Raw genomic sequence first — 19,586 nt, forward strand, 5'->3', positions numbered from 1 at the left:
GGTTACTTACATTTGCATTCTGGGAAAAAAGAATGGATTGCAGTAATGGGCACTGGAGACATACGTTGCATACTTACAATAAATGATTGCATGAACAGATGATGTGCTTCTCATGCAAGCGCACATAGTAATAGGATATCTAACACCATCATTTTAGCCAGTTTAATTGCCTACATGAGACCTTTTCTCTGGCCCCTGCGTTTCAGGAACCATCAGCCTCCCGGGAGAGCATGACATACGCAGCTGATTATTCCTCCTTTGAAAGGCAGAGGCAGTAGGAAACCAGCCCCCAACATTTAGAAGCTGAGGAACCTCCAATGATTTTGACTCCTTCTGTCAAGCAGGTCGGGGTCTCCAGAACCTTGGAAGCTATCTTTAGGGTAATTAAAATAAGCTGTCAGATACCATTACAGTACAGCATGTCAAAATACAAAACTTCTTCAGGGGACTGGGTCACATACAGCGAATACTAATGCAGTGTGTTATTAAATTGCTCTGGTTTATATAAAAAAACAAATGGTTTATACAGACCAAAATCTACATAGGATTCATTCACAACTGATGATGCGTTGAGCTGAAAATTGTTGGTGCTGAAATTCAACAAATGATGGCTGCCACAGAAATAGAAAGGCATTAATTTATCCATTTTTTCCAACTTTTTTGAACTTAGACAGTAATTTAATATTTAATTGGACAGTAACTGTCACTGATCTCATGCCTATATATTGCGAAATATATATTGCATGTTCAGGGCAACACATCATTAATTTTTAACTTGAAAACAATTATTTACACAGCATACATTTTAAAGGAAAGCTTTATTGTTTATTTTCTGAAACAATTTTATGTTGTTCAGTTGTCACGGTGAAATGCTACACCAACTGAAATGAACTTACAGTCGGGGGGCCTCCAAACCTTGTCCTATAGAAGATCTGAGCAACCTCCCTGCTCCAGCAGCCTGAAGAACTGGGTGATATTCAGCAGAGAATTTGAGTCATGCTTGATAAAAAAAGGAAACCAAGGAAATGTGCATGGTTCCTGAACCAGGACTGGAGTTGGAGACCCCTGACTTAATCTCTCATCATAGGAGGCATCTGATACAATAATAAAAAAAAAGAAGCAATTTTACATACAGGCCTACATGCAAACAATCAATTCATCCACAGCCACCATTCCTCTTGACAATTCGGTGTTTGCAAGTCTTTGTTTTACACAAGAGAGAAGACTTTCACTACTGCATACATTCTGGGTACACATTCGTAAAAACCTACCTCGGCATCCAAGTATTCCTGGTAATAAAGCTTAAATGTGACATCACACAAGCGTCTGTGAACATATAAAATTTTTCTCAGTGTGACAATGTGACTTTATTACATTTTATTAAGAAAAAAAAATTAATTGCTACTGAAGCAAAACACAGCTCATTGGAATATGGATCTATGTGACTTTTAGTCAATCACCACCGGCATGCGTACATTCATGTGGGGTCTGAGGTCACTTTTTTTTTCAGGGGTTGTTTGCTATACATTCGTGGCATCTACTGAGCAGGTGGACACCGAATCGCTTCCCTATCCTGTATGACTGCCGGTTTTATGGCCAACAGAAACGAGTCAGGATATTATGTTCAAGACGCAGGGCGTTACTTTCAAACGGGCATTTGCACAAACAAGTTTAACACGTGCAGTTAGTTTCTCTGCTTCAATAACTGGATAGTGACAAGACGGTTTATTCTTGTTACATCTGCTTATGCAAATCTTGAGGACGCCTTTAACAAGCCTCACACTTTATGCATAGCACTGTGATCAGCGCCAGGTCAAAAAATAGGGCCAACAGACCCAAACACATCTTACACACACTAGGCCAGTACATTGATGTCAATGGAGATTCACTCTTGTGGCGCTAACTAACAAAGCATCATTCCTATGCAGATGCAAAAAGCACTGAAAAAGTATCATGCTCTATTGAACTGGCGATTCATGGAGTGACTGGGGACAGCGGCATAAAGAAACTGCCACCATACGCATTTGCTGACACAGAAAATGCTTTAAATGGCTTTTCAAGGAAACATTATGTGCTTGGAAAGAATATTTTTTTCTTTACAGTTTGAATGTAATGTATGACTGACAAAAGACCATAATAATATATTTTGAATATGGTGGCTACTGGTGATATTTCCAGTGCATTACTGGCTGAGTGTTATGGTTCAAGGCCCACTTTTATCATGTCATTGCTTCCTCTTTAAAGCTCATTTTATACTTTATCTGACAGCTAGATATACATCTACCAAGTAGAAGTAATTCTTTTTTAATTCACCTGTAGCCTCTATCATTTATCATGAAGCCTTTTTTCATAAACAAGACTGTATCACAGTAATAATCAATAATGGCTGCATAACAAAAAGGGGTATTTAAGGCCAAATAACAGTAATATGGGTTAACATTGTTAACATTTTCTGTACACTGCAGACTACTTCAGTGCCAGCTTTCAGTTTAACACACACACACACACACACGCGCGCACACACACGCGCGCACACACACGCGCGCACACACACGCGCGCACACACACACGCGCACACACACACGCGCACACACACACGCGCACACACACACACAAACTTTCTCAGCTAATGAGTGTAAATCTGAAGCAGATGTGTCCTATAATGAATTGGCAATGGCGGGCCAGTGATTCATTATAAACAAGAGAGTTGTGCCTGCTAGTCAATGCTGATGAGCTGCATCATGATATTTTTTCAGGAAAAAATGCACTGTATTGAATAAAAGGCGAATTTCCATTGAAATATGTCTGAAAAATGTGGATCTTGACAAAAAACAAAATACCGATGTATGTTGCCAAATATGTTAAATGGAGAATCATCTGATACTCAAGCCAGTAGAGTATAAAATTTTACACTGGGGTTTTCAGCGATGTGAAGAAAATATATACATTTATGAACGAATCGATGTAATTGTTTAAATTCCACTTTGCAATAAATTACTGTTAGCGAACAGCATAAATTCTCTGTAAACCTTCCAATAGTTTAACATTATTATTTATATATTGCACGAACATTTTCTCTTTGCATAAATGTTCAAATTCACATCATACATTCTTGCTTTTAAATGTGTTGGGAATGTGGGAATGGTTGAGAAAATTGTCTCTAATTCGCATTTATACATTGGAAGGAACCAGACTAAACAGCTACAAAATTCAACATGCAGAGTCCTGCGTACCAATTAAAAAAAAAAAAAAAGAAGAAGCCGCCCAACGTTTTCCAGTTTCCATTGCACCTCTGAGGCATCCATAATTGAAGTGGAGCCTAAAACATCCTTCATCTTAAGGTGAATAGTGAATAAATTAGCTGTTGACAATCAGACAAATGTTTTCTGGTCCAAACATGCATTTTGATTTGAAAGTGTTTTTTTTCTTTGCGCGTTTAAGGCACTGGCATTTTTCCTTAGGTAAAAAGCTACATGTCCCCCTGCGAACGAAGCACTCAGACCAGATGCTCTCCTTTTGCTCTGCGAATTTCACGGTTTAACAGTCTCTTTAGTAGAAAATATTGTAAGGTGCGAATTCACACCGAGAACACAAAGTGTGGAAAAAAACGGACTTTCAAATCCTCCCACGTCCCCAAGAACAAAAGTGAAACGTTTCGTAGGAGAATAGAAACATTGGCCAGTAGAAAGGAGAAAGCGCACAGGTTCATCTTTGATGATACGACTTACTGTCACGAAGAGCCATGTTATCTGATGCAGACGTTGGGGCCTCAGCGTTCAGTGAGGTGGGTCAGTACTTCTCCCAGAGGCTCTTTCAGGAGTCCAAGAGATTCTCGTGCTGCTTGTGCTGAGAGGTCCAATCGATCTGAGACACGCCCTCTACACACTCCTTCTCTGCTCTGACGTAGTTGCCTCCACCGCCTCCCCCTGATTGGGTTTCTTTCGCTGTCATTTGAGGTGCTCGATGACGGCGATGTCCCGGCGGTCGCAGTAGTCGGGGCTCAGGCCGTTGAGGTACAGGCTGCCATTTCGGGTGAGGCCCATGGCGGGGTAGGCTTCTCGTTCTTCGCAGAGGTTGACGGACAGCGTCCTCTTTCCGGCCGTGATCTCCTGATTGGTGGGGTTGAGGCCCAGCTCGGCTGACAGCTTGCGCTTTATGGAGGCGGCGCGCTGAAACTTGTCGTAGATGTCGACGCTGAGCCGGCGCCTGGTCTCCTTGAACTCCGCCGAGACGTTGGCTGTCCACTCCGCCGCATGGGCCCGGAATTCCCCCACCTGAGGAAGTGTGAGGTGCAACCAACCTTTAACCTTTGCTTACACCTACCGGCTCGGCACCACCACACTTAGCACACTGCTCTGCGCCTGGCGCCAGACTGAAAATAGTGCCCGAAGAGTCGCTTCTTACCGAAGGCCGCGTGGTGTCGGTTTGCGGCCATTTGGAAGTGTTTGTTTGCGCGGACGCTCCCTGAGAGTCGTTCCGTTACTGGAGCAGAACTAATGAGCAGGACGGCACAGTTAGCGGGCCGATTATTCACGAGCAGTAACAGTGCGCACACTGAGACGTGATTAATGGGTTTGTATAAGACTGAGGAGGGCAGAGGGTTGCCGTTGCTGGGACGTCGGCTAAGCGCTCTATTCTATTCCGCTCCCCTCAGAGTGCGTGTTCAGCATCGATTTTTTTTTTCACTGCCGCAGTTCACCTTTTTTTTTTTTTTTTTAAAGCAATAACTCTTCAGGGAGCCAGAGATGAGATAGCTGATAAATTTTAACAGGCGACAGTCCTGCCCGCTACGCTTCAATCCAATAAAAACTGACGGCCCCCAGGGGGAAACGACTCCATCTTGATCAAACACGCGATTATGAAGAGCTGCTCTGCCGTGTGGAGGTGGAGACGGGTTAACTGACACTTTAATCCCACCTTTCGCCTCAAAAACAGTGGCCACAAATGGAAACTGAAACTTTTTTTTTTTTTTTTATCCAATCATAGTGGTTGTCAGAAGATCTTACCTCCTCTTTAGTCTTCTTAGATATGACCCGGAACCAGTCTCCAATCATGCTGAGAACCGCAGCGAAATAGGCCAGGCCAACCAGGATCCAGAACCACACCACCGGTTTATAGTAGTCCTGATACTCAATCTCAGAACCACCTGAAAAGGGAGAAGCACAGCATTCTGGGAACCGATGCAATCATCCTGCAGCACACTTTAAATATTTAGTCTAGCAAATTACGTCCCTTTGGTTTTTCAATTTTTCTAAAGACATCCGCCTGAACTGAATGGAATACAACTTTGCATGTGGTTTTGTTAGTTTTTTGAACACCACGCGCACTATTGTTATTCTCAATGAAGCAGCATTTAAATCCGAGTTCTCGCCAAATAGAAGGGATCATCAATTTTTCACTCCCTTTAACCAAACAACAGCTGCATGAACTGCAGCTTATATCTATTATGGATTTCTAATGGAATGTTGTAGATGCACATTGAGCACCTTTGTGAGTCAAAAAATCAACACACACAGACAATTTTACCTGCCACAAAATCACCAAAGCCAATGGTGGTTAGGGTGATGACCACAAAGTAGATAGAGTCCAGAGTATCCCAGTCTTCAATGTACTGGAAGATGATAGCTGGCAGGGTGACGAAGAGGAGGCACCCGAACAGGATGAAGAGGACGGTGGATATCACACGGATCTTCGTCTGACTGACGTTCCACTTCTGGGGTGAAATTCCGAGTGAATAAATGATCAAAAAGCACTAGAAGCCTCTATAGTTTTTCTTTTTTGTAAGGGTTGAACAGGAGCTTGCTTTCAAGCAGGAAAACACTTTGATAACAACAACTGCATGTTCTTGTAATCATAGTTAAGATTTAGTGAAAGTGAGGGGAATTGTGTTGGCCCTCAATAGAACTTATGAGAAGAGAAAGCTTGTTTCAGGACTGCCAAAGTTGCTTATTTGCACACAGGCTACATTAAATCAAATTACAATACATGATGTTAATTGCACAGACATAGACATCCAAAGTGACTTACAGGTGAGATATTTAATAAATAGTTTAGGCTTTTACTTTTGCAGGTATATAGACCCAGGAACATAGAGACGTTCTTGTTCATAAAGTAATTATTCAGGTTTTACAGACACCGGCTCGGGCACAGAAAAGCAAGCTTTCTCTATCCATGCACTGAGCTGGGACTCATAAATGGCATAATTTTATATTAATCTAACTATGTTAACTCTGACATGCCTAATAAATGCTCATATTAAGACCCAAACTTAAAATTAAGGTAAAATTAAATATTGCAATAACACATTATAAACATGTAAAAGGTATTAATACGTAACATTTTTGTTACTATCAGACAGAGACATTGGTCCACCACCTGAAAAAAGAAGGTGAGGTTATTGTGAAACGGGGAGCAGTGTGTGGGGACGGTACTTTGCTCAGTGGCACCATGGCGGTTCGGAGTTCGAACCGGCAACCTTCCAATTACGGAAGATACATGCAATGAGGTGCAGTTCAGGGCACATTTAAAGTCCCCTAACTACATTTCCAGAGAGACTTGCAGTGTTCCCATTACTAGGGAGAATAGGCTCACTTCAGAACAACATTTCATGGAAAAATGGTCACTGGTTTAAATGTCTATGGACCTGCTTGGATTTTCAGGTCATAGAGATCGTCTGTTCACTTCAAGCATCGAAGCGAGGCTTGAATCAGGCAGTTTCCTCCCACTCCCTTCTCCTCCCAAGTAACAGTAAACAGTCTCTCCTGCAACCTGGTGCACGTAATCTGTCATTTTTAACCATTTTAATGATTTTTTAAAATGAATTACTGCATTTTGTGTTGCTCCAACTGGTTACTGACTGGAGAAGTTCATAAAGTCCATTCTTAAGACTGATATAATGCAGATTTTAAAACACGACAGAGAAAGGTGTGGGAAATTCTTAGATGTGGAATAAATCATTAAGTGTGTTCAGATCTGAGTTGAATCGGCCCTAAAACTCCTTCACTGTTTGGTCTCCATCTTTATGTAGGGATTGTCTCTGTCTAGGATGAATTTTGCATCCATGTCATAGGTCAGACCCACACAGGAAGTAAACAAAGGACATATCCATTAATTGTGTTCATATATAGTAAGATGTTAAATAATTGCTGCTGGTGTCTTTCTCTTGTAAGTCACTTTGGATACAAGTGTCTGCTAAGTAAAGTAAAGTAAAGTAAAGTAATTCTTGTTGGATGTGGATGCCACGATTGAGCTGAATTGGAGGTGGAAGAGCATGTTGACTTCCAAGGAAGGAAGGAAGGAAGAAAAGGTCCACACTGCTCTGCGCTTCATCATGTATATTTCACCGTGAGGGTTTTATGGATGTTTATGGGCCGACTGCTGCTCTGCTCGGCGGTCGGAGCTGCATCGGGCCAAGCGAGCGCGGCCGAATGGAGAATGAGCCTCGGATTAAAACGTACAGCCAGTCTCCAGTGACAAAGAGCCGTCTTCGTTCAAGACTGCCGCACAAAACGAGGAACAAACAAACGGGAAGTCCTGATGGCCCACATTGCCTCTTAGTAGGAGGATGGACGAAAAAAGCATAACCTTATTTTGGTTTATTTAAAGGACAGGGGCCTATCACAGATCCATTATACACGTAATGACTGTTTTCTTCCTTTTCAGTGACTCATTCCTTCTTTGGCTTGGCAAGATTGGGCTTGTTTGGTTCATCTTTTAAGAACCATATGTAGGAACCGTATTTCCCCACTGTTTATTTCCTACAAAACAAATATTTTTGCATTGAGACATTTTTATAAGAGTAGTTTAGTCACCCTGTCATCCCTTTTCTTTTGTCTATGTCTCCTAGGGCCTAGTAGGGGCCAAAAGTTTTTAATCATTAAAAATATTGTAAAAAAAAAACAAAACAAAAGTTAGAAATAATGATGCAGTTGAACTCGCATTCGCTGAGTCACCAGGTAACTACAATCAAACTTCACTAACAATGAAAGTGACAGACTTGCATTAGCGATCATCCAGCATCCACTGGAAAACAAGACTAATTGTTGCTGATAATGGGCTTTTCCACATATCCACGATATTCCCTTCATTTTCAGCCATTTGCAGCAACCAGAGTCATTTAATACATTAACTTTCTGGACAGAAAGTTATTTTAGTTCAACAAAAACCGTCAGAATGGAAAATACCTACAATGCAAAATATATACTGTAAATATATCTACAGTCTGCTTATGGATAATGGCAACAAATCAGTTATGATCTTGTCATAACCCTGCTCTCTCTGTGGAATACAGCGGCTGCTCTGCGGCTTGTGCTTTGCCAGTTAAAGCCATTATGTCTGGTTTTAGCTTCAGGAACAAACAGTCCCCAGAGATAGATCTACCTAAGACGCTTGGAGGGAGGGTTCAAGGTCAAACTGAGCACCGGTTTGCACAGAGCGGATGCATTTGCCATTTCTTGGTATTAATCCATGAGTGGTTGACATGGAAACATGTTTCCTAAAGGTCTTTCTCTGTTTTGGAGTCTGTTCCCCAACAATAGATTTAGGAAGCATATGGACACAGGAAAAAGCAGCAGCAATGGACAAAAATCAAATCAGCAGTCTGCAGTGGATCACAAACTGCTAAAATGTATTTATAGTTATTACTGGATGATGTCTCAATTAAGAAACATATTGGGAGCTTTAGATTTAGCTTCTACAATGAAGTTCTTCAACAACTGCGCCTATGAAACTGATGTAATATGGTGGCATGACATTTGAAAGAGACATTATGAGATGACTGCAAAACAAAATGTCAAGTCGTATCTCTGGAAAAAAAATCTTGGAATAAAGTATGGAAGATTGATTTGTGTCCAATAACATCACGTAACTACCAAAAATGTTGACGTTGAATGTAACGTTAATGCTCCAGACGGCAGTATTACTTTTCCGTCATTCAGACGGATGGAACGACAATAAAATCCTTCTGATTGTGTAAAATGCTTTGATTATTCAGTAATGGGTGGTATTGCTTATGGGTGTTATTGGTGAGGGGGTCAAGCTCTTCATCAGGACATCTACACAGAACATCTGTAGCCTCCACAGGCAACCGAGGGAAATCAGAAACACTCACAACAATCATCTTTTCCACTTTGGCAATCCCCTTCCCGAAAATAGTCCCCAGCTGGTCTCCCACTCCAGCCAGGAGGAAGCCGAAGAGCGGGATCCCAAGCAGGGCGTAGATGATGCAGAAGATCCGACCTCCTTGGGTGTGAGGAGAGATGTTCCCGAAACCTAGCAAAGGGTGAGAAATAAAAAATGACGGCCACTGGTAGCAGAGAAAGCCATTATAACGTCCCTGCACAGTTTTTTTCTTTTTCAATTCGCTCTGGTCCCCGTGCAGAACGCTGCAATGTATAATAAAAGAAGAACATTACCGTCCCCAGGCACACACAAAACACACAAAACGCATCTTCTTGGCATTCAAACGCAACAACAGCCAAATTCTTTTTTTTTTTGTGTGTGTGTGTGTGGAAGAGGCAGATAAAACCCTCCGATGCGCTGTGATGGTAGGTTCCAACCGGGCGTGCACCATTAATAATCCGGAACCTCCACACTCCTCTTCGCCTGGGACGTCGCTCGGTTACCGTCGAGGGGCAGGATGAGCAGGGACACCTGATCGTATTCCGGAATTACACGGAAAGGAGGGAAAAGCGTGCGAGGTCTTCCTGACACGGGGCGTTGGAGTGAGGCCCAATTTAAAGGGCGGTTGCGTAACTGCAATTATGCGGCCGCGGTCGGTGCTCCGGCCTGAACTGCACCTCGAACAACTCTTGACGAGACCGCCAAACGCAAACGAAGCTCCGATTTCCCGACAGGCGCGTAACGCAGCGTCGCCGCGGTAACCCCGCATGCCGCCGGCCTCTGAAACAGCAGCCGCAGCTGCAGCGTGGCTACGGGACACGAGGGTCGCCATTTTTGTGCATTTTTGAGCCAGAATATCTTTAGGCTGCCCGAGGTCAGTGTTCACGCGGGAAAAGTACTCGTTCATGTTCATGGTTCACATTCATGATCTAAAAGAACCAGCCGCTGTCGTTTTCCTCTCAGTCTGTGCGTTGCTTTTTCATGAAACTGATCGAAATGGTCAAACAAACTGAACTCAGGAGACGCTTTTGAACTAAACCATGCATAAATCGGCATCATTCGAACGTAAACGGTAAAGGGCTAATTTCCGATATTTAGCCTCTATATTAATTGCCTGCATGCGAACAGGCTAATACAAAATACCCCCGAAAATGAAATGTTTCCACTGCGTAGGATCAGCAAGCGCAGTATGAATGAAAGGTGCTAAGCCGGCTCCCCGCAGCTCGCATTACGGCTCAGTGGAACCGGAAGGAGGGAGCCGGCGAGCGCCGGCGAGCGCCAGTGACCGCATGAGAGGAGCACAAGGCGTGGGCATTGCGCCCTGTGATCCATCCGGCCAATTTGTCTCCCAGCTGCAGCCGAGGGCCCCGGGGGTTTTCCGGGGGGGGGTTGGGGAGGCTTCAGCTCGTGGCTACGATTTAATCAGCCCAGGGCGCGGGGGGACGCGCCTCCGTCCAATTAGCCCCCCGAACACTCCACAACCTCCTCCTATTAACTAACAAGGGCAATCTGTCATGACGGCCGATGTCGGAGTCGCTCTAATTAAATCGGAGCGAAGCGAGCGGAGAGATGGCTATAAAAACGAGTTATGCGCGGACAGGGATGGATGCGAGACCAGGAGAGTTACGTAACGAACCGGTCCATCGCTGGATGTTGGATTGCTGACAAAGTCACCTGATAAGGACGCATTTGTCACACCATTATTCTCCGGCCTGTACATAAAAAAACGTACTGTGCGCACAGATCCGGTAAAAAACCCACCACGCTAGAGCGCTAATGACTTACAGTATTACAATGGGCCCAATAGTCAATAGCGCGAGGATTTCCCCCTCGAGTCTACTCGGAAAGAACCGCCGTGTTGTCCTCAATTATCTCTCCTCCCTCAATGGCTGACCTCGCTGATATTAGCTGAACGATGCTGGATCACCTGTCCTCTGATGTTTTCCGTATCTCTAGTCTGCAGCTTTGTCTTGGTTAAAGGCCTTTGAGAGATTGCTTGAGCACTCACCACAAGAATGATAAAAATATCAATGAGAAACAAGTCACATTTTTTTATGTGTCTCAGGTTAGTGTATTTTGCATATTTGACCACTGTCTGATTTTAATAATAACTGTAAATGGAAGGAAAAGTTTCTGATAAATAAAGACAATTTTTTTCTCAAACGGGTGCCAAGTGTCTGTATCTAGATGAAGAGGAATTAACCACCCACTATTCTCTCATTATTTTTGCCATCCAGAACAGTCTTTGTTTTTTTAAACAGTGATGTAAATGGGAGGAGTCCAGTGATTGACAGCTCTTGTGCATGCTATTTCTCCATCCTGGATGATTTAGACCTGCCCCGTCAATACATCACATGAGCATAGATCATTAAAGATTGTGATTCTTTCTTCTTTTATCTCTTTATTCTTGTCAATGCTGAGAATGTGTCTGACAGTAAACTAGCGAACAAGCCTCACACCTCCTGCATGGCCCTGTACTTAAAGCCAGTTTGAAAATAGTGTCCAGTATTTCTAAACTGCGGTATGGTGACAATAATAAACTCTCAGTATCATTCAGCTCCAGTGACTCGTGTCTTACTGGCCCACAGTACGGATCAAACCCTAACTGAAAATCCATCCAGTCAGAAAAGGGAGTCCTTGTGTATGTTAGACACAGTTCTGTCAAAATGGTAAGGTCTATACACCATTCACCTTTAACTCTTCCCTGTGTAGAGAGGTACAAATGACTGCAATGGTAGAAACCATATGACTGGTGGTCCAGCTAGTTAATGGTCATGAAAATAAAGAAAACACATTGAATGAGAAGGTGTGTCCAAACTTTTGGCCTGTACTGTATATAAGTTTCTACTTATGTTCTTCACATCCAGTGTAATGTGTTCCGCTGGCTGGTCTCTTCCTCTGTTAACAAGGTTCTTCCAAGGTCCCATGATAAGCAGGACAGGAAAATGTCATGTTTGTGTGAACTGGTGCCTCATAAAGTGCTGAAAATATCCCTGGAGTGCAAATGTAGGTTCAGTCAGAACTCACCTATCGTTGTGATGACAGTGCCAGCAAAGAAGAATGAGCTACTGAGGTCCCAGAGGCTGGTCTGGTTAGGCGGGTCCCCCATCGGGTTCACTCCAGCTTTCAAAGCTATTACCACTTGCTGTGGTTTAGGGAAAACAGCATAAATACACTGAATTTACACATCCACAAGCATTTCCAAAAAGATGCATTAATACTCAGCTAAAGTAAATGCATTAATGTTTACAGGCAATTATTGTTTAGGCTTTATAGAAAGCTCTCAGTAGTTGAGAACAGCTCATCTGACATTATTCACTTGGGACCAATTATGTTACAATATGGAATAAAGATTTGGAACGTAATGGTGTTTGTTTCCCAAGGGATCTGAACCACAATCAGGTAAAATGAAACCAATTAACGGCCCGACCGGCATCCAGAGGTATTCGATGCAGAGGATCCAGAGCTTTCAGCAGCATCGGGGAAACAGAAAATGGTCAATTAGCAGATAAATAGAGGAGGTCGGCCCAGTGGAGTATGGAAAAGTCGGTCTAATTCTGACAGGAAACCTGTCACCAGCAGTGTGAGCTTCATTAGCCACATCTTAGTGCTTATCTGACACGGTGTGTGCTTAAGTGACAGAAAAATTTCATTGGTTTTTAGCACCTCTGGGGGTGAAACTTTGACAGTCCCTACCATGCTACTACTACTGTTACTACTACTATGACCTTAATGTCAAAGAATCATCACATTTCTTTTAAAGGCTACACTGACAAAACACTGGCTCAACTTGGAAGTAATCTGTCACGCCTAATAATTTAGCATTAACACAATGTAAACAACCCAAACAAACCAGTAAAACTCAAAGTAAAAAAATACACATAAGCATAAATTATGCAGCTTAGTTTAGAGAAATTAAAATTACCTTTCTGTGGCGTACTGGATACATTATAAAACCAACCAAATCTGGCCTGCAACTCCCAATACAATTTTCAATTCTAATGGAAAGGGGTTGGGCTGCGATTCCGGCCCCTTAAAGCCCTTGCTTGGATCAACCACCGAGACAGACAGACACGCTCACGAAGACACGCCATATTCACTTGGGTCCACTAAAGCCCTCTGTCGTGACTGTGCGTTTGACTCAGTCCCCGAGACGACAGCTCTACAGTCGCTCAATAACTGCAGCCATCAAATGCTGCGAGGCTCTAATGGGGCTCGTGTTGGGAGGGCCCTGCTGAGGTGAATAATCACCGCTGAGCTTTAACTCTGTGCTTTGCCAGTTAAATAGCTGGTAACAGCTACCATGCACTTATTTCTATTGCGCCTTTTTTGAGGCGTATAATACTTACACATGCCCTGAGATGGTACTGCATTGTTGTAGTGTAAACAAACCTGCTGTTATCTGGTTTATTTACAATATGTTAATACGAAAATATTACGTGTGACAGGTTAATTACATTTTTTTAAGTTTAGCCAGTGTTCACTTTTTAGTGTGGTGAGTGTTTAGTATTGACAACCTGTCATAAAATACATGACCATTACATATCTAATTAAACCCTGGTATTGTAATTGCATCTGGATATAAAAAAGTGCTAATTTGCATGTGCTGTACGAAGGCTATACTGCAAACGCAGGAGACAGAAGTGAAGAACCCGTGGAGTTAATTAAGAAGAACCCAAACCAACACTTGATCAAAGGCACCCTGGCACTCGCAAACCCACACTGACGGGACCGAGCACAGGAGGGAAATCAGCTCTTCCCAGTCTGAAAAACTGAAAGAAAATGGAGACCAAATTGAGGATATTCAGATGAGTTGGACCAACTTAGGGGCACTGAAAAGAGTGAACACTGGCTAAACTTTAAGTAATCAGTCACACCTAATATTTTAGCATTCCCGTAATGTGAATAAACCAAAAAAAGCCATTTACTCATAGACATAAATTAGACATCTTAGTTTTAATAAATGTTTTATCTACTTTAAAAAAAAAAAAGTTTACCTTTTTTTTATAAATAAAGTAATATAAAGTGAAGTGATTGTCACATGTGATACACAGCAGCACAGCACACGGTGCACACAGTGAAATTTGTCCTCTGCGTTTAACCCATCACCCTGAGTGAGCAGTGGGCAGCCATGACAGGCGCCCGGGGAGCAGTGTGTGGGGACGGTGCTTTGCTCAGTGGCACCTCAGTGGCACCTTGGCAGATCGGGATTCGAACCGGCAACCTTCTGATTACGGGGCCGCTTCCTTAACCGCTAGCGTTCACTCTTTTTGGTGTTGAGCGATTCACTCGTCGCCCATCGCTGGAGTAGTGGAAAATACAGCCTGAGGTTGCCTAGGTAGGATTTTTGACTCAGTGCACACATGCATTTCACTGCCAGTGGTCATTTGGCCTGTTTTTTTTTTCAGTTCCCGCATTGCTTGAAGAATCTGGACATGGGCTCTGTGTGTAAATCTATATCATCTCCTCCTTCTATCAATATAAAGCTCAGTTATAAAGCTCACTGCAAGAGTTAGTGCCTCCTAGGTTAAGAATTCAAAAAAGGTGTGAGTGGATTCCCTGCAGCGGGCTGGTGTCACTGAGTAGGACTGGGCAGTTCTAGAAATGGAGTGAGTGAGTAAGATTTGTACAAGTACACAGCAGCTGGCCGTTGTGCTGAACATTTCCAGGCTGCAGCGAGTGCTAATCGGAGGCACACACAGTACCCGTGCTGGTGCACCATCACCCATCGCCTGACGTGAAAACGCCAGTCCACGACAGCAGCGAATCTGTTCCACTAACCCTTCCCGACCCGCCTCCAGAGACCAGCCGAACGCGTCAGCAGAGCCCCATCGAAAACTGAGTTACATGACTGAGGTCAGGAGAGGTGAAGTAATCTCTCCTGCAGGATGCAAGCTAGTGAATGTCACAGTCCAGTACGACGCACATGTCACTGGCTCGATACGTTGGTTCAATAAAAGCCCCTTTGTTTGAAACATGCCTTGTGTACAGCATGCACATTTTACCACACCTGGTATTGGTAGACAATTTGATACAGATGTGAACTGTGAAACATTATAAAAATAGCCATGTACTAGGTCTGGGTCAATTTTCCAATCCGTTTAATTTTTTATGATATTGCCAAACTAAACACCAAACACAGACTGAATCACTATGGCCATAACCATAACTATTGTCTTTTCTGTCAACAATGAGTTAATGTACAGTGGGTACGAAAAGTATTCAGAACCTTTTTTGCTTTGTTATGTTGCAGCCATGTGCTAAAATAATCAAAGTTATTTCTTCATTAATGTACACACAGCACCCCATATTGACAGAAAAACACAGAATTGTAGACATTTTTTTTGCTGCACTTAAGTTTCCTAAGAGCACATTGGCCTCCATAATCCTTAAATGGAAGACATTTGGGATGACCAGAACCCTTCCTAGAGCTGGCAGTCCAGCCAAACCGAGCAATAGAGGGAGAACAGTCTTGGTGAGAGACGTAAAGAAGAACCCAAAGATCACTGTGGCTGAGCTCAAGAGATGCTGTAGGGGGGGGGGGGGGGGGGGGGGGCAACCATCACTGCAGCCCTCCACCAGTCAGGGCTTTATGGCAGAGTGGCCTGACAGAAGCCTCTCCTCAGTGCAAGACACATACAAGCCTCCATGGAGTTTGCTATAAAACACCTGAAGGACTCCAAGATGGTGAGAAATAAGATTTTCTGGTCGGATGAGACCAAGATGGAACTTTTTGGCCTTAATTTTAAGCGGTATGTGTGGAGAACTGCTCACTGCTCATCACCTGTCCAATACAGTCCCAACAGTGAAGCATGGTGGTGGCAGCATCATGCTGTGGGGGTGTTTTGCAGCTGCAGGGACAGGACGACTGGTTGCAATCGAGGGAAAGATGAATGCAGCCAAGTACAGGGATATCCTGGATGAAAACACAACAGCTCTGTGACTGTTCTTGAATGGCCCAGCCAGAGCACTGACTTACACCCAAAAAGCATCTGTGGAGAGAGTCTTAACACTTAGGACCATGTGATATTTCAGTTTTTCTTTGTTAATAAATGTCAACATATCTGTTGTGCTGTGTACATTAATGAGGAAAAAATGAACTGAAATGATTTTAGCAAATGGCTGCAATATAACAAAGAGTGAAGAACCCACTGTAACTTAACTTAAACTTTTCTATTAAAAAGTTTCTTCAGGAGATTGGTCAGGTTTAGGTGATATCTCCAACCAAAGACATTGCAGGGTTGACATTTCCCGTCAATGCAAAGCAAAACATTCCAAGTTTAACTTTCCCTCACGGTCCCGGCCCCGTTGTTCCTTTACCCGTGAAACCACAGTGAATAACAACTCCATGAACTACTAGATGGGCTGAAATCCTATTCACGATGCAACGGCCACTCATCAGCACGTCTGACGCGCAAACTCACTAACCCCAATCCAGGTCAGCAGAGGCTGAGACCCCCCTGGCCTCACCGAGCACACCACAACAGCGACAGCACACTCCGCTTTCCTTCCCACAGCTGTCTCTGGCAGCAGGGACGTGTCATGTGCCTGAGTGAGGGGCGGGGGACGAGAGGGGGGGACGCAGCACGCACCGGAAAAATCAGGAACGAGCAGAAACCCGCCACCGCGGCACAGATTAAGTTCCGCAACTAATAAATACCCCTGAACACTTTTACAGCCCCACAGAGAGCTGGACATTAATGTCCTCCTCCAGCTCCTGCCGCTCGTGATAGCGGGACGATAAAGGGACGCCGGGGCGGAAGCTCTGCGATGAACGGGCGTGTGTGTGTGTGTGTGTACGTGGGAGAGACAGAAAAGGCACCCGGGCATTAATAAATCATCACAGAGCGTCTGCCCCCGGCCCCGCCTCTCGCCCCGCGGCCCGACACAAGGGGGTCAGGTTCAAACACCGGCCAAATCTGCACCGCACCTAATTCCAATGTGGCCTGTTTTACTTATTTATTTTGTTTGTGGTGCAGGGGTCAGGGCTTCCTCAGTAGGTGACAGACCCCCGAGAGCAAAATGTCATCATCTGTAATGGTCACAGCTGCTACTAAAGGTTAAACGCTTCCTGGGTGACGCGCCGGAACAACCGAAACCGAAAAAGGGCTGGAGCTGACTGGTCATGGCTTAACACCAGGGATCTTCACCTCGAGGTCCAGAAGTTCTGCCATATTTTCCAGGTGTGAAGCCTCTACGGTCAATAAGATTCAGTAACTACTCGGGAGGGAATTCCAGAGCCTGGTGGACACCACGTAACAACAAAAGCGTCTCATTGGCAGTTAAAGTGGACGCTGGGCATTAAAAAAGTGGCCGCTTGGTGGAGGCATAGCATGTGTTAGCCGGAAAGGTTAGAGCGGTACCTTAACCAGTTTCTCCAGCTCTGAGGAGTTAACACAGGGGTGCTCGGCCAAGAAGTTCATCTTCTCCATCAGGATGAGCACCTTCTGGGAGGTCTCGCGGGGCTGCTCCAGGGTCTTGAAGACGGTGGCCCCAATGATGAGGTACAGCACCACCAGCAGGAAGATGGCCGACACGGTCTTCCAGCGCATCACGGTGACTCGGGCGGTGTCGAAGTCGTCGGGCGTGTTCACCACCACCGGCTTTGCCGAGAAGGAGAGGCGGGGCTTGGCGTTGAGGGCGGCTGATTTCGGGTCCAGAAGGTCAGGTGTGGCCACCGACAGGACAGATGTCATTTTGTTTTGGTCTCACAGGCCAGTCCTTCTGTAGACCACCACAGAGTTTCACACAAGGTTCTCAGGTTAGGTCACGGATCCCCTGACAACAGCTCTACTTCAGTCTGTATCTATGCATCAGAAGGCTGAGGGATGAAATAACCAGAACTCCACCCGGCATCTGCCAAGAACCCTTCACAAGCATCTACCCACACGCAATTAAAAGGAAAAAACTTTTTAAATGATCTCCGTTAAAACTAATGAGTAACATATACCACGTGAAGAGCTCGGGCTATAAAGGAGTGATGAAAAAATCTGACATAAATATTAGTTCCAGGCATCCTGCTAGCTGTTCCATTATTGTAAAAAAAGTATATATTTATATAATAATAATAATTAAACAAAATAAACAAAGCACATTATTATTAACAAACGAATAAATAAATATGCGACCTCGACTGGCATCTCCACAGCAACCTCTCCTTTGTCATCTGTCAACTATTAATACAAAATGACGCTAAATATTATATCATTACATAACCCGCCGTGCAAGTATATCATTTTCTGCACCTAGAAGACTAGAAATCATCGCAGAGACAAAAGAACGATGGCTGAATGTTTTGATGTTCAATCGTTCAGTTGAGATATGGGTCGCGAAGAAGGACGTTACGCGTGCAGGTATCAATAAAATGGTCATATATATATATATATATATATATATATATATATATATATATATATATATATATATATATATATATATATATATATATATATATATATATATATATATATATATATATATATATATATATATATTTATATCATAGATCTTTCTTACGTCTCTGCCAAGTGCCGTTTCCTTGCTGTTCCTCATCGGCGGAGATTTGCGATCGTCTTTGAGGAAGGTGGTCTGAGCTCCTCACGGGCGCCAGTGGCTCTGAGCGCTCCGGCGTCTCCGATTCCTCCACTCGCGCACCTGTCTCCTCCTCTTCCTCCTCCTCCTCGCCATCACCCAGCACCCTCCTCCTCCTCCTCACCACCATCCAGCATCCTCCTCCTCCTCATCACCACCAGCCAGCATCCTCCTCCTCCTCATCACCACCATCCAGCATCCTCCTCCTCCTCATCACCACCATCCAGCATCCTCCTCCTCGACCCTCCCTGCCGTGGCCCGTGTTTACTGCGATATTTGCCAGCACGGTCCGTTCGAACCCGTGCGCGCCTGCGCTCCTCCAAGTACGGCACTTGGGTAAAGTTGGCTAGAAATCGGCAGACTCGGTTCAACAAACCCGTCACGGCGCGTCGTGCCAGCGCAAAGGACGGCTCTGTCCAACAGTGGCGCCGTAGATAACGAGATACATTCCGTTTTCCGTCCCGAAGTCGGTAAATTGCAGTGGATCCGACGTGCAGGAGCCCGGCTGCAGAGAGTCGAGGGAGCGTCTACAAAGTGCAAACCGACGCACGCAAGTGAATGCGCAATTACTCAACTTCTACCCAGTCTAGTGCAAACAAAATTACGCCATAAAACCAAGACCTCTTTATAAATCATACCACCCGTTACAGTTTGCTTTAGGTATTTTACTCGTGAAAATAATCAATAGCTTGGAACCTATTTAATGTGATGCACGGCACATCGAGTGCGTCCCTATGATCAAATCACACTTCTTAGTTTGGAGAAATGTGCCTCTTTTTTATGAATTTAAATGGAGAAATAGACATTTGAAGGACATTTTAATCGACTTAATGAGTCTGGGGGACCAATAAAACGGCAACATACCCGCCATGTCC

General features: G+C 44.1%; 1 protein-coding gene across 2 annotated transcripts; it reads right to left on the minus strand.

Annotated features, from left to right (window-relative positions):
* Nucleotides 1-748: 748 nt before the first annotated feature.
* LOC114763566 (potassium channel subfamily K member 2-like) lies at nucleotides 749-18,806 on the minus strand. Of its 2 annotated transcripts, none has more exons than XM_028953327.1 (7): nucleotides 18,637-18,806; nucleotides 17,484-17,844; nucleotides 12,148-12,265; nucleotides 9,110-9,270; nucleotides 5,527-5,710; nucleotides 5,007-5,146; nucleotides 749-4,274 (listed from the first exon to the last, which is right to left on the minus strand). In XM_028953327.1, the coding sequence occupies exons 2-7, from the start codon at nucleotides 17,814-17,816 to the stop codon at nucleotides 3,948-3,950; spliced, it is 1,263 nt and encodes a 420-aa protein (XP_028809160.1). In that variant the 5' UTR covers nucleotides 17,817-17,844; nucleotides 18,637-18,806; the 3' UTR covers nucleotides 749-3,947. The 2 variants fall into 2 exon arrangements, with proteins under 2 accessions (XP_028809160.1, XP_028809159.1); XM_028953326.1 differs by having other exon boundaries at nucleotides 5,527-5,713.
* Between the last annotated feature and the right edge of the window lie 780 nt (nucleotides 18,807-19,586).

Source organism: Denticeps clupeoides, chromosome 14 (genome assembly GCF_900700375.1).
Source record: "Denticeps clupeoides chromosome 14, fDenClu1.1, whole genome shotgun sequence".
Classification (NCBI taxonomy): Eukaryota; Metazoa; Chordata; class Actinopteri; order Clupeiformes; family Denticipitidae; genus Denticeps; species Denticeps clupeoides.

Bases quoted from the DNA above. Each gene is read 5' to 3' on its own strand.
- LOC114763566 (XM_028953326.1), bottom strand. From the start codon at position 17,816: ATGACATCTGTCCTGTCGGTGGCCACACCTGACCTTCTGGACCCGAAA. The intron at 9,271-12,147 runs GTGAGTTCTGAC...ACCCTTTGCTAG, and splicing joins CACTGTCATCACAACGATAG to GTTTCGGGAACATCTCTCCT. The intron at 5,714-9,109 runs GTGAGTGTTTCT...ATTTCACCCCAG, and splicing joins AAGTGGAAAAGATGATTGTT to AAGTGGAACGTCAGTCAGAC.